The sequence below is a fragment of the Gymnoscopelus microlampas genome (assembly GCF_963454915.1).
Source record: "Gymnoscopelus microlampas genome assembly, chromosome: 14".
NCBI classification, from domain to species: domain Eukaryota; kingdom Metazoa; phylum Chordata; class Actinopteri; order Myctophiformes; family Myctophidae; genus Gymnoscopelus; species Gymnoscopelus microlampas.
Window position 1 is genome coordinate 15,831,238 of NC_139951.1, and position 15,894 is coordinate 15,847,131.

At 43.6% G+C, this 15,894-nt stretch overlaps 1 protein-coding gene across 1 annotated transcript in view; it reads right to left on the reverse strand.

The window, feature by feature from the left end:
* fmn2b (formin 2b) overlaps positions 1-15,894 on the reverse strand; it is a gene marked incomplete at its 5' end in the record, with an annotated part of 102,891 nt that overhangs the window by 33,513 nt on the left and 53,484 nt on the right. The window contains 5 exons of the mRNA XM_084078199.1: positions 1,679-1,799; positions 4,199-4,258; positions 5,723-5,869; positions 9,686-9,815; positions 11,001-11,092. Of these exons, the coding sequence (XP_083934325.1) occupies positions 1,679-1,799; positions 4,199-4,258; positions 5,723-5,869; positions 9,686-9,815; positions 11,001-11,092 (550 nt within the window). The remainder of the gene's footprint in view (positions 1-1,678; positions 1,800-4,198; positions 4,259-5,722; positions 5,870-9,685; positions 9,816-11,000; positions 11,093-15,894) is intronic.

Consider the following 15,894-nt stretch of genomic DNA (forward strand, 5'->3'; position numbering starts at 1 on the left):
CCGAAAATAGCCCGTTTACAAGCTCTCTGCACAACATGCGTTCATAGAAGAAATGCTGGCTTCTATGGAATCCAAGTGACTGACATCAGTTTGTGGCGACTGAGAACTTTAATCCATGTACACCGTGTCAAGGCCTTTACAGAGATTGAATGGTACTCACAACAGAGCAGTGGTGGAAGAAGTACTCAGATATTTTACTTAAGTTAAAGTAGCAATACCACAATATAAAAAGACCCTGTTACAAGTAAAAGGCCTGTGTTCAAAAGGCTACTTTGATTGGCATCAAAATATACATAAGTACCAAAAGTAAAAGTACTAAAATGTTTGAAAATAGCCGATCTACAAGCTCACAACGCGTCGCAATGCGACACGTTATATTTTCAAATAACCCATGTACAAAATAGGGCTTAAGTGGTTAATGTATGTTTCATAATATAATCATTTATATCTGCAAAGCAACTAGTACTAGTAGCTTTGCAGATATAATTTCATTTCAAGTTTCAAATCATTGTAGTGGAGTAAAAGTACAGCATTTGCCTCTGAGATGTAGTGGAGTAGAAGTAAAAGTACTGAAAATTGGAAATACTGTACTCCAGTAAAGTAAAAATACCTCAAAACTGTACTTAAGTACAGCACTTGAGTAAATGTACTTAGTTACTTTACACCACTGCAACAGAGAGACAGGTTTATCATCAGCCAGCATTTTGGTTAGTGCCTGGTGCCAATATCTGACCCCAACTGGTAGGCCTGGCTGAACCCTTGTAATAAAACTATAAATTGGAATCCAGACCGTGCCTGTTCACCTTTCACAGAGCCTTATTTCCAGAAACAGGCGGGGGCCATTATCAGTCCCGTCTATGGGCTGGGCATGTCTAACTGATGCTTATCAACAGCAGAGGCTCAGCAGGGCTCCTGTTACCCTGAAGCAGTGGATGGAAAAAGTACTCTAATGTTTTACTTCAGTAAAAATATCAATACTGCAATGTAGAAGTACTCTGTTACAAGAAAAAGTACAAAAGTATTGATATCAAAATGTACTTAAAGTACCAAAAGTAAAAGTACTAAAATGTTTGCAAATAGCCGATCTACAAGCTTGCGACGCGTTGTGAGCTTGTAGATCTGATATTTTCAAATAGCCTAGGTATAAAATAGGCTAAAGTGGTTAATGTATGTTTTATAATGTAAAAATGTATATCTGCAAAGTAACTAGTAACAATTCATTTACAATTTTCAAATAATTGCAGTGGAGTAAAAGTACAATATTTGCCTCTGAGATGTAGTGGAGTAGAAGTAAAAGTATTGGAAATTGTAAATACTCAAGTAAAGTACAAATACCTCAAAATTGTACTTAATACAGTACTTGAGTAAATGTATTTAGTTACTTTTCACCACTGCCCTGAAGCATGAGGCGTGTGCGTGTGTGTGTGTAAGGTCTGTGTCCACAAAAGGTGTTTTTTTGTGCTGCCAGCACTTTTCTGCCATTCCTTTCTATGGAGAAGAAGCACAAGAGCACTTCCCCTTCCCAGCACTGAGCATCGCGTTTCAGCGCTCTCTCTGCGTCCAGTGTTTTTTGGCACAGCGCGCTCCTCTGCTCAAAAAACACTTTCTGTGGGCACGGCCCCTAACACAGTCTCAAGTCGTGTTCTTGTGTGTTTGTGTCAGAGGTTCATTACTGTACCTCTCAGGTCCTTCCTTAGTCGATTCAGGTCCCTCGTAAAGTCTTCAAACTTCATCTGAGAGGCCTGAAACAGGTCCTGAGGCTCCGGTATTGGATATACACACGTCTCTCTACCCGCGTCCTGAGGGTGAACACCGATAAGACAGATGGAGACACGCACACACACACTTACTTGAGTGAAACCCCACTGACACCAAATTGTTCCAGCGCTATTTTGGAGAAATGCCAGTGAGACACAACAACATATTAAGAAAAGAAGAAAAAGTTGCAACGCAAAGGAAACAAAATCAAAGAAAACAAAAGAACATCTTGGGGCAATTCATTCCATTTTTCATTAGTCTCGCACTGCGGAATAAACGCACACATGCCGCACACACCCACACATACAAACAAAAGCACAATGCGCAACCAAAAACACCTAGTTAGAGGCCAGCAACATGTGAGGGTGAGAATGTACAGACTCAGGTTTGGCTCAGTCGCGGCGGCTTCACGCGACGTAAACAACCTTGAATGCAACACGGCAGATCAAAGAGACACGTCGACATCAAACAAAGTGTTGATCTGCTGGTTCTGGGCTGTTGATCTCTGGGCTTGTCCTGTGGGCTTAGGCCTGGCCAGCGAGCCAGGACTTTACACATCATGAATGGACAGAGAGGCCATACGCAGGCATTAGAGCAGGGCTGCCCAAAGTATCCCGCAAATTTAATCTTTGGCCTTCCGGAATGTTTCCAGACCTGTTGAATGTTCTGTTTCGGCTATTGTTGCCTGGAACTCAGCACAGTATCTGAAGAAAGATTCTGAGCCAATATTCGTCCGAGGCCTATAACAAAAATGGGGGTAATAAGAGAATTGTCAATGTGCCCACTACCCATGCTACATTCTCTCCCTTTTCCCTCTATATGTTCGTCATGTTGAAGCCATGGGTTAGGAATGTACTGGGGTTTTAACCGCTTATGAACGAATTAAAGGCCTTTTAAATATTACATGGAATGCCGTTTTCTATTGCTAAAGGTCAGGCGTGGGTCGTATCGCCGTGTGAGCCCACAAGGAACACGTTCAACACTGGTCCAAGTGCTTCAGCATGACTTGGCAAATATCGGGGAGCTTTGTACAGTCGTCTCATTCACTTTTCTGAGATTGACAAAAAATGTCAGCGATTGTCTCTGATTGCCTAACTGTCCATTCCCGATGTGTAAAGTCCTGGCTCGCTGAAGACATTGAACGTTTCTGTAATTGACTGAAAATGCCTGGCAGAGTTGTGTGTATCGAATTCTGTGCCTCCACAGCACAAACTATCACTCAACTCACAAACCAAGCATAACTGAGTTCATTTCAAATATCAAATTAACCCACTTAAACCCTATACACTTAGTTGACAGGAGTCCCCCAGGGCTCCATATTAGGTCTGGCCGTATTTCGCTCTACACCAAATCTCTTCCGCTGAATATAATCGATCTACAAGCTCGCCACTCGTCGCAACGCGGCCTGTTGTGAACTTGTGAACTGCTGTAAACTGTTGTGAAAAAGATCTGCTAGTTTCGCCAACTGCTCACCCCATAACAGAGGGTTCATGTTGTTAATTAGTACACTTCCCTAGACTTTAACAAGAATTTTAATTGTGGTCTCGTTTTAGAGGGGTAAATCATTCGATCACTTTATTAAACATTTTGAACTTTCAACAGAGGCTGAATGTTGGCTGCAACTCAAGACTTTGGGTTTGAAAAGCACCATTACTGTCAAATGTCTGGCTTTCTGTTGGTGTTTAAAACAAACACAAAGAAGCAATTATCCCATGCATTTATTTGCATCCGTACAGTAGAGAGTATTATAGGTTTGGTCAGCATCACATTTTCAGGCAAATAATCTGTCTGAGATCTGATGAGATTATTTAAATGGCTTGTGACGCTTTGTGAGCTTGTAGATCTGCTATTTTCACTATTTTTGCAAGACATCATTCTGTGACAAAGTATAAACTAACACATAAGTGTTTAATCGATTTGTTGATATATTAAAAAAGTGGTAAATTAAAATCTTACAAAAGTCATCATACAAAAGTACACAACTATGTGAAATGTGGGGGTACTCCTGTAAGCTACTGGCAGTGTGCACGAAATAATTGGCACTGACCGGTCAGGCTGTTTGCGAGATTAGCTCGGGACACACAGACCCTTTTCTAGGCAGCTAAACTCCGCAGAGCCACGGCATAAAAATGAATGAAAATTACAATATTTGTATTCATAGAGGTAAAAAAAAAAAAAAAGTATTGCATTTCATAACAATTGTTTAGCTCCATGTGTAAGAATTGTTCCATGGGATACAGCAAAACAGGAAATGAAATGAATTTACAGATAGATGAATCCATGTTAAAATAGAAAATCATGTTAAGGTTGATTGTTTAATCTCGGTTAAATTGTGAGAAACAAACAGGATGACAGATATGTAAATAAGAACAGTCTCAGTTCTCGTGGTTGCTCCTCTGCCAACAGAGTAAGAATGCGTGTGGTGTTTGGATAAGCCTACCTCATCGTAGTGTCGGAGATAGTAAGCAACGATATAAGACAGAAGACTCCTCGTGTTATCCTGCGGAAGAAGAGTGGAGAAAAACAAACCATGAAATCAGATTTGTATGAGAGGACTAGGATGGCCTTTTTAAGAGTAAAAAAAAAGAATATCACTATGGCATTGCTCTGGATATTAGTACTTCAATGTAGGAAAAAATCATTCAATTTATTCCCAATCTTGATATCCTGGAGCAAAATCGTAAAATCAACAACTCACTAATAGCTGCAATCTTCACTAATGTAACCCAAGGGACAGCCATGATTATATGTGTCTAGTACCCTAAGTTCTCCCAGCAGACCAGTTGTCAAAATGTCCTTCAAACTTGACACAAAAATATATGTTTACATTATTGAACCACAACGCACATTTCCCTCTATATGCAAAGCACGACGCGAGTGCCTGCCTGGCCTTACAGTAGATCCCATAGCCTGAGAGGATGTTGGGGTGAACATGTCGTGCTGAATGATCAGGTCATGGCAGAACTGCCTGTGTTTCAGTTCAGAGAGTGACGACGCAACGCAGGTGGATATCCAGCCAGGCAATGAAGCAACTGGTGAACTAATCATTCGTTTAATAAGAACAATAATTCACATTCCCATCACTAATTGCCTCAGTCTGTCACAGCCAGCTGTACACAACGTTCTCCAGGGACAAGTCAAGCAGCGTGAAAGTTTTTATTGTGGGACATGAGGAAGGAAGAGCTGACAACACTGGTTTACAAGGACCTGCCCAGATAAGTCATCCATTTCAAACAAATGTTTGAAATTAAATAACGTTCTGCTTTCATAACCAATTCTCGACGACTTCTGCTTCTCCCAAACAAAACTGCCGTGGTGCGTCTACATGAAGGCTGTACAATATGATGGATCAATATAAATTACACTCAAAGGTGATAGGGACAGTTGAAATGAGGCCCGGCAGTAGGCCTGTCTGTTCCTTTACATATTGGCTGACATTATCGTCTTTTCACAAAGGGAAAAAATAAGGCCCTCTCTGAATTGAATTGAAATTAACCCCTCTGAGGCACTGGTTCTCAAACGTGTTCATGTCAAGAACCCCCAAATTAATGTATTCGGCTGTGGACCCCCCTTCAGAAAATATCTTGAGGGACCCCCATGTCGGTAAAAAGTAAAAAAAAAAAAACAGAAAATCCCCCAAGATTGTTAGAAAATAGCAGAGCTTGTAGATGGGCTATTTTCAAATAGCCACTATATATAGGGTTAAAGTGGGTAAGCTGATTTTGATATATTTTGATATTTACTAATTTTGCCCCCCTCCCAAAAAAAAAGAGAAAACACTGGACGTCGAGTGCACTGAAACACGATGCTCGGCACTGGGAAGAGGAGCTCTCCAGGGCGTCTTCACCATAGAAATTCATGACACAAAGGCGCTAGGCAGCTCAAAAAACACTTTCAGTGGACATGACCCCTGACACTCCCCCTCTCTTCTTTCCAACCTCCCTCTCTCCCTGCACATACTCACAGCGCTCTTGACGTCTTTTAGTTTGGGCAGGATGTCCAGGGTGAAGCCGTCCGCCTGGCCCCGGGTTCTGTTCCCGCCGTTCATGAAGTTACCGAAGGCCAGAACCAGACCCAGCACCCGCTTCACCGCCTCACCGCTATCCAGGGTCTGCAGTGTGAGGTGGAGGAGAGACAAGATGGAGAGGAGAGAGAGGGGGGGGGTGTTTAGATCAGTGGTTCTCACATTTTTTCGTGTAAAGGACCCCCAGTTTGATACGCATTAGGCGTACCCTCATTGATATACTTTTTTTTTTTTATTCTATGGGAGCCCAATCTATATTGTACAATTTCTGGTGTTAATATAGTAACTCAGAGAGCACAAATGGAACAAAGGACTTTGAGAACGAACCACTGGTATAGATGAATGTGGAGAGAAAAGAGTGTGAGTGACATACAATCACACATAGCCCTCCCGCACACACCTATCTCAATATTTAACCATTTAAAGGAGTAGTTCACCCAAAAGAGTACTTACTTCCTATCAATTACAAACCCCATGAAGCCTTGAATTCATGGAGATTTTTATTGGCTCAGAAATGCGAATAAAACTAAAAAAATCACACCCTGTGTGAAGGTAGCGGCGCCTTTGATACATTTTGTCATCGATATGCGTTTATAATGTGTTTATAGCCATGTGTCACGTGAAGCTTGACCAATCACTTTGTTGACGGGTCTGACCAATCAGAGCATTGACGGGTCTGACCAATCAGAGCGTTGACGGGTCTGACCAATCAGAGCGTTGACGGGTCTGACCAATCAGAGCGTTGACGGTGAACACGGACAAAGTCAGGTATAGAGTTTTAGTTTGTGTCCGTTTTTCCATTATTATTCCATTATATATGCTTTTAGCATAGTATTATTATTACTATGCTATATACACCTGCCTTTTCTCTTATCGTTCATTTGCATTTTGTAACCTTGTAAAGAAAGGTGCCTCTAACCCAAGTTAGCTCTTTTCCACTTTCTCCTACCTCCTTAAACCCCCTCTCCCATCCCACCTTCATCCCTCTTTTTTTGTCACCCACTTTGAGAAGGTGGTTGATGACATTAGAAGCTCCTTTTCCCTATCTTCCCACTAACTCAAGTGTCTGACTCACCCAATGCTAACCCCAACATATCATGCCTGTCCTCCTTCTCTCCTCTCTCTCCAGATGAGGTCCTAAATCTAGTGACCTCCACTAGACCTACCACCTGTCCTCTTGACCCCATCCCTTCCCCAATCTTCCAGACCATGGCACCTGATCTGCTCCCCTTCATTGCCTCCGTCATCAACACATCTGTGACTTCAGCAGCATTTCACACAGTGAACCACCAGCTGCTCCTGGACACCCTTGCTGACCTACTGTAGGCATCGCTGGGACGTAACTGAAGTCCTTCTCCTCCTAGCTGACTGACCGGACCTACTAGGTTTCTTTGAAAAGTTTGCTTTCATCCCCCCGGTTAGGAGGGTGCCTCCTAACCGGGGTCCCCCAGGGACCTGTACTTGGCCCCCTCCTTTTCTCCATGTACACTAAATCTCTTGGCTCTGTCATCTCTGCTCACAGTCTATCTTATCACTGCTAGGCCGATGACACCCATTTCTACCCCCCCCCCCCCCCCCCCACCCCCTCTGCCACTCAGGTGGAAGAGCGCATCGCTGCATGTCTGGCTGACATCTCACAGTGGATGTCTTCTCACCACCTCAAGCCACCTGTCCCACGCAGGATCTAACTATTTCCATAGACAACGCCCTGGTGACTTTGGTTCCAACAGCCAAGAACCTTGGTGTTATCCTGGACAGTGAGCTCTAATTCAAGCCACACATTGCAGCGGTAACTTGATCCAGTAGGTTTACACTCTATAACATTCGAAGGATCAGACCCTTCCTCACCCAGGAGTCTTATCTAGACATCAGTCGTATCAAAACTTGACTACTGTAACTCGCTCCTTACTGGCCTCCCGGCATGTGCACTGAAGCACCTCCAACCAGCCAACATTTTCACATGACTCTTCTCCTCCCCCTCTATTGGCTCCCAGTTGCTGCCCAGAGTACAACATACTTTGGCCTACAAAGCAACAAAAGGTATGTCACACCCATATCTCCAAAGCCTGATCCAACCCTACAACCCCTCCCGCTCACTCAGATCAGCTAACACAGGGAAGCTGTCAGAACCTTCCCTAAATCATCCGGGACAACGCTCCAAACGTCCCAGACTCTTCTCCCTTCTGGCTCCCAAAATGTGGAACGAACACCTCATTGCATTTAGAACTGCAGACTCACTCCAAATCTTCGCTGTATTCTGAAGACTCACCTCTTCAGACTCCACCTTAGCCTGTAGCACTTCCCCTAGCCTTGATGACCTTGCAGGCTTATGCAAAGGCTAAAATGTAATTTAGATAGTATGTTATGTACAGATGCCAGATGCCAGATTAATGTGTAGACCTGGAATCCTATAGTGTGTATAGTTTCAATGTACAGATTCTTTTTTTTATATTAAACTGTGTAAAATGATGATAGGTTCTTGGTTTACCTATGATCTTAGATTACTATAACATTTGATGTATAACCTTGTGTTTACCTTGCTTACTGCAAATCTCTCTGGATTAAGGTAGTCTCCTAAATTGTAAATACACAAATGAATAAACTAGGAAAAGTGCTCCTTGGAGCATAGGCAAGGGTGCACATAACTGGTGCGCAGGTGCGCATGCGCACCCAAAATAAAAAATGCGCACCACATCAGACGACGCGAGGCGCTTTTGCGCACCAACAGCTGGGACAGGAATTTCCAAGCTTTTATTTTTTAGCAAAACTAAAAAATAAAAGCTTGGAGATCGAGGCTAGGAATTTACTTCCTGAAGCCACACTCACACAATCACTCTAAAGCACCCGTCGGCCCCATGTACAGCCATTAGGCACAGGGGTAGAGGACGCATGCTGCACGTGATTGTAGGACTCGCGTCGCCTCGCATCGTCTCGCATCGCTTCGTTGCGTGCACGCAGCCAGCAGCGGCTGTTAAAGGCACTCGTCACCGATGATGAACGCACCGTAATGGTGCAAATATGCCGTGAACGTCCCAATCTGGCGGATAAAATCAGCGCAGCAGCACAGGGCACCAACCTTGGGGGCTTTACCTAACAGCGTGAGAAAAAAAAACGGCGAAAATCGGCGGAATGTAGAAGCAGAGCGTCCTTTTTTTCCTCGCCCCCCCCCCCCCCCCCCTCGTTGACAAAACTGTCCGGTGGGCACCGTGCTGAACCCCCCCCCCCCCCCCCCCCGTTGACAAAACGGGACGGGACCATGCATTGCGCACCAAGTCACATCTCCAGGTGCTCTTCTGAGCACCAGACCTAAAAAGTTATGTGCACCCCTGAGCATAGGTCTCCACCAGGTCAGGTAGCAAAACTTGGCCTCCTGGTGGCGCTACAACAGGCGTGTGTGAACATTCATGGCAATCGGACGCTGCGTTCATGATTTGAGGTATTTTGTTCAAAACTCCTCACTCCTTTAGATGCCAATCTTAGCCAATCAGGATGGAATATGAAAAAGTGGACAGATCCGTTGTGATCACATGATTATAGGGATAATGTGTACCAATTTGCGAGTGACGAAGCAGTAATATAAAAAAAAAAGCGCTATAAGAGGCCGATGTGAAAAATGCAGGGCAGAGGTTTTTCCCTGGCCTGTAGGGAGTGTGTGTGCACAGTTTCACGTCGATCGGGCCAACGGACACATGGATGGACGGACGGACGGACAGACAGGGGACAAAACAGTCTCCGCCAGGCCGATCCTGTTTTTATACGCTCTCCCTTGTGTGTTTGACACATTGCAATCATTGTGGTGCTTGTTTTTTACCCCCACTGTTTTTTGACCGTCATGCATCTACGTATATTCTACAAATTAACTAATGTGAAAACCATAGACAGACTGTGTTGAGAGGGGATCACCTTGCAGACTCTCTGCAGGATGTCCAGCTTCCTCTGTAGGGACGAGATGCACTCATGGAAGGTGGACTGGAACAGGATGCAGAAGACTCGGCCAGAGAAGTTGGGGATCTGGGAGAGCTGGTAGAGGAATCTAACAGGGGGAAGAAAAAACAGAGCAGAAAGCTGTAGTTATAGGGTTAGGCTCATGTGTTTTTTGGTGGCAGTGACAGTGCCTGGAAATGGGAAAGATTCAGTTTGATCCCGGGTCCACCCGGCATAGTTCTGCTTACCGGGCGCTGCCCATTAAGACCTGAGGACAATTTTACAAATGTCTTCTAAATCTGTAGTTTGCACACTTTCAAGATTTTTCAAAAATGTTAAAAAAAAAGCAGATGTACAAGCTCGCAGCCTGGCATGAAGTGACGTGCCTCAGGTCTTAGTGGGCAGCTCCTGAGCATCTCCCGGTCAGCTTGTATATCTGCTATTTTTGAATAGCCAACGGAAAAGTCTAAAATGACAGATGCTTTCCCGGTTTTAATGGGTTAACTTGTGGTTCAAACCTTTTAATTTCAAGGACCCCAAGTTTGGTATGCATTAAGCCACAGAACCCCCATAACTCTGTGTACAAATGGAACCAAATGGACCATAAGGTTCCATTTGTACACTCTCAGAGTTACAGAACTGTAGGGGTCCCTTTTGTTCCTAACTATCAATAATTTAGCTGGGGACCCCCTGGAACCCCCTCAAAGACCCCTGGAGATTTCTGTGGTTGGCCACTACTATTGTACCCTACTGGCTCACCTGCCAGCGAGGAGCCCCCACCGGGAAGATGTAGCACCTCAAATCCACCCTACTCCTCCCATTCAACGACCCCTGCCGCCCCAGCCCGTAGCTAGTGCAGTGACAAAGACGGCCGATTGTATTCGTGTAGACGCCCGGCAAACCGGAAGCATCTCTGAGACTGAGAGCATACAAATGGAACCAAACAGACCCAGAAGGCTCCATTTGGTTCCATTTGTATACTCTCAAGAGTTATGGGCGTCATTGAAGTTAAAACATTTGAGAACCACTGATTTAGATGACTCTGTAGTGTGCAGCTGTGCCACCGGAGCGCCCCCGAGTGTGATGATCTAGCAGTGTGTGCAGAACTAATGAAGTAATAAAGTACGGTGTTCGCTCTATAAAAAAAAAAACACTATATGCAGATAGTGTTAATTTAACTTAAGAGTTAAAAGGATTTTGCAGGATTTTTCAATGAGGGTTAATTATGGCCCCTCTGTTGTTAATTGGATGTAAAGTGAGTTCAGGAGCAGTAATTAAACCCAGAGTGACTCACTGCTCTGGTTTGTCCAAAGGCTTGGCGCTGTCCTTATCTTTCGAGGACTTGATGTGCTTCTCGATCTTGTCCATTTCATCTTGTTGTGCTCTCTGGAACAAAGAGATACATGTAATTAATCATAATCACATTAACCCTGGCATCCCTATTTTAAAAACCTTTTTCCACATTTTTTTTAAACACATTTTTAAAAATAGCAAATCCACAAGCTCAACTGAAGCTTGAAGATTCACATTTTTTTGCTATCCGTTGTACAGCAAAGTTGTAATTTAGCTTACTGTAAGTGTTTACGCTAAATCACGTAGAGAAACACAGGACCAGTTACCTTTAGGATTACTTAATTTGGCTAAAATGATATGAAAAGAATCATGGTTTAGACCATCAGAGGATTATTTATTTTAGATGTCACAAGGATTTATAAAGGATCAAACGTTTTTTTTTTTAACCACTTTTCATCCACTTCCTGGATTTCATCCAGACCTGGCGCCTCAGTGCATGGAAGAACCTCAAGCTTCTATTAAAATCACAGTGCTGGAAGCGGGTTACTCATGTGTAACCACTACTGTCAGCATTGTAGCTATAGTATAAGAGCTTATATAATGAGGGTATTGTGTTCGGCAGTGCCGAACTAAACCAAACTGTTTCCCTTTTCGTCACAGGTATTTTCCGCTTTGGAAATGAAATGAAAATGATTCAAGATGCCATCATCTCGTCTCCCCACCCGTCAGTGATTTAATGTGTGACTGGCAAACATAATCGCCCGACATCACCTGCTTTAGCCTTCACCGCATTCAGATAAACATTGTCTTAGGGTACAGTAATCACACACGACAACACTTGCGGTTTCGTGTTTCACCATCATAAAGTGCTGCTTTGGTAGCGGCCGTCTTGTCCTGGAAGCACGCAACCAGGCCATTGTGCACGCAGGCAGTGACGGGCGGAGGGGGGGGGGGGGGGGTGTTTGCAGGGGGAGGGGGGGGGGGGGCGTGTGTGGGGGAAACCCGTGGCAGTTAAAACCAGGAGAAAAACCACACTGTCTAAAACGTTTCCTCCACCTCGACGCGTTTTAGCATAACAGAGGAACGCGGTTAACCTCGAAACCATGGAAAAATGTTTAAGGCCCGGGTTGAGAAACAATGTCAATGAGGAGATGACAGTATGGGCTGTCCCGTTGGGAGACGTGGGGACACGGAGACATGGGTACACAGTCCTGTATGTTAACGTACAATATGTCGCAACTACAAGGGATCCCAGGCTGCCCATGAGAATCACAAGTATCAGAGCTCTGTAAGCAATTATCGTTTGCTTTCTAAAAGTTTAAATGACTTTGCCCTTTTTGAGATCGACGAATAACATTTTCTATTATTTGATGAAGTCGTCGAACAGAAAAGGAACAAAGGAAGGAACAATACCTCTAAACCTTTATTTTAGTGAGCGACAAGAAGGTCTTGTTATCTATTATAGTATAGAGGCTGATTTTGTGCCCTGCCGTTTTAACAGCAATATGGGACAAACCTCTTTCCTATACTCGGCAGCAGTTCAGTGGAATGGTTTACCTTCCAACCATAAGTTGATCAGTTCCTTTGAAAACTTTAAATTCTCATTAAAAAGATGGTTGTCCAATAATATGACTCAAATTTAAACCAAGTACTGATCATTTAAATTAATTAATTAATTAATTTATTTATTTTGTCATTTTTCAGTCGTTTTGTTTTTGTCCCTGTTTTGGATTTGTATTGTTGCTCTCTGCCCCCCTTTCCCAAAAAGGACCACAATGGAAACAAGCCTTCGGGCTTTCTTGTGTATTTACCCTTTTGAATTCATGTTCAATAAAGTGCTCAATCAATCAATCAATATTTCTTATATTGCATGTAGTCATACATTCTAAGAAATTGTCTCTTCTGTTATGTGAATTCAAGACGATGCTTGCAAGAGATAAGCATCAACTTAACAATGGCCTGTACAGAGAAAAATCCTCAGCGCCAACACTCACAATCTGAGAGCTGTACGGATCCATTTGAGTCAATTTTTTCACTCACAGAAATACATTTGACTGATTTGGCTGTGTGCTTACTGTGAACCCATCAAGTTGAATTCAGATCATTTCAAGAAAGCCTTATAGTCTCGCCTCTGAATAGATGTTCTTTTATTCACATGTTGCGGTCACATTCACACAGCTTAGACCAGGAAATGTTAGGTAATACTCCTAGGTGTAAATACAGGAATGCCAAGATTTTTGAACTGTGCAGGAGGTACGGGAACCCCCCTGGCTGCTGCCAATTACCGCCTCTAGAGTGACATGGCCTGGGGTAGGTTTGCAAGAGCACGCTCCTCTGTACGGAAAAAAATGTAAACTTTGGGGTAAAAAAAAAAACCCCGTCTCCATGCATTGGAAAAACCTCTCTGTCCATCGAGCCATCCATCACAAGGATCAATCAATGAAACGCGGGAAAGTAGAGTGTGTGTGTGTGTGTGTGTGTGTGTGTGTGTGTGTGTGTGTGTGTGTGTGTGTGTGTGTGTGTGTGTGTGTGTGTGTGTGTGTGTGTGTGTGGGGGGGGGGTTCTTCAAGGCCTTTCTCCTTCTGTTCCCCTTTCTCCTCTCTTGCATACTTGCATACTTCTTCAACACTTCAAACACCGGGGCATCAAACACAGTGATTAGTATTCTATTGGCTTCACCAGCTGTCTACAAGGGCGCGCGCGCGTGCGTGCGTGTGTGTGAGAGAGAGCACTCACTCACGTACGTACACACACACACACTCCCAACTCTCTGCTTCTCATTTAGAAGAGTCTACATCGCTTTTAAAGTGTAAATAGTTTTAATAGAAAGCAGCCTGTTCCCAAAGCCGAGCCGGTGGGGTGGGTGAGTGCGTGGACGTTCGAGCGCACGCTGTGCAATGGTGAAATGCTTAATTGGAAAAAGCAAGAAGGCAATCAAAAGGACAACATGTCTCTGCTGGAATGTATTCCTGAGGCCTTGGGGCATCGCTGATATCTGCCAGCGATAAACATCAACAGGCATCGAAATCGGGGGAAGACACACATGGATGAAACAACGTATCAGATTTTTTTTAAATATTCAAAAAGCTGCTCACACGGGACAGTTAGAAATGATCCGAAGGAAGTAATATATGAACCGAAAACCATGGGAACAAGAAAATGAAAGGCCGCAAGGAATACACACGAACATACACGTGTGTGTGTGTGTGTGTGTGTGTGTGTGTGTGTGTGTGTGTGTGTGTGTGTGTGTGTGTGTGTGTGTGTGTGTGTGTGTGTGTGTACATACAGTACGCATGTGCTTTAATGCTGCATCAGCTTTTTATCTAAAATACTTCATTTATTTAATATATTTTCTGTCGACAACAACTCAAAATTAAGAGCTTATTATAATCCTGACACTATAGTTCATGGAAACCTAAAATCTAAAATCATGCGCAGACACGCACACACGTGCATTTTGTGATCATTTTTGATCAGTAAGAAATCCTGTTGAAAGCTGAAAGAGAGACCCTATACTGTTAACGACTGACTCCAAGCTGGCTAGACAAAACATCTTAATGGCTCCCTCTTCCATTCATTCCCTCGTTCATTTGTTCTCTAGCTTTTCCATCCCTTGGTCTTAGTTGTATTTGTGTACAACGGCTTTGCCGAGCATAGGTGTTTCTCTTATATAAACACTTGTGTTTACCAACTACAGATGTTTCTACTGAACCTGTGATGAGTATGTCATGATCTAGTATACTACTAGTACACATTATGACATATATACTGTAGTATAGTAAGCACACACTTTAATATTTCATGCTCTCCTTGTACAATCTTGTCAACTGCTTGAACTTAACTGTCCTTTATAATTTAGTACATCTTGAGCACCTTCTCAGTTGTACATAAGGTTGTTATTATTAGTATTATTATGAATTTATGTGTGTGCATGACCATTTTTCCCATCACATTTCAATCCCTCTCCCTCCCTCCATGTTTCTCTCCTACTCTGGACCTCTTCTCCCTCTCTTTTCCTTCATCCCAGCGGTGTGGACCGCCATCTCTCCGTATTGTGTTTCACTCCCCCCCCCCCCCCTTCACACTCAAATTAAGAGGGGAGGCGACAGGATGGAGTCGAGAACACGAAGGAGCCAAAACAAGACAATATAGAAAAAACAAATGTGGAAGTCTTGAAACAGCACCTCAGGCAAAACGGAGAGAGAGGGGGAGCGAGAGAGAGAGAGAGAAGTAGACCAGAGCAGACATGAGGGCCTCCCCTGTTTGACCCTGACGTACAGAATGTAATGCAACATGTCCAATTCTGTCCCGTTCACAGCTCACATGACCGAGGGGTCTTCTTTGTTGTTGTTGTGTGGTGGCGGTGGTCTCGGCTACCTAGACATAACCATTTAAGGCCCTGCAAAGCGACCCACTTTTCACTGCATGCTTGCTGGATTACAGCAACGCTTGGGCCTCCTCCTTGATTTGGAGTTATTTTTACGGCAAAAACATGATTATTTTCTCCTTTGTTCTGCATTTAACTGGCAGTATGTTGGATCAGGGTCTGTGCCAATCATGCTGAGGTTGAAAAACACACCTCGTATCTTCATCTCTTGGGATTGGTGGGCATTTCTCTCTCTAAGATCACACTCGGGAGCACCCGAAGTTAGGGATACTCCGATCAGGTTTCGTGGGCCCGATCACCGATAACCTGAAGCCAAATCGACCGAAATCAATCACCGATCCCATCATGTGGGAGGGCGATATTTCTACTTAAAGAACTAAGTTGTTTATTTATTTATTTACTATTTATTGTGTAGCAATAAAAGTAGCTATTCTTAACACCAGCGTTGAAAGCAAAAATAAAAGACAAAAGTGGCCTCTAGAGGACACTCAAGAACTGGCAAGAGATA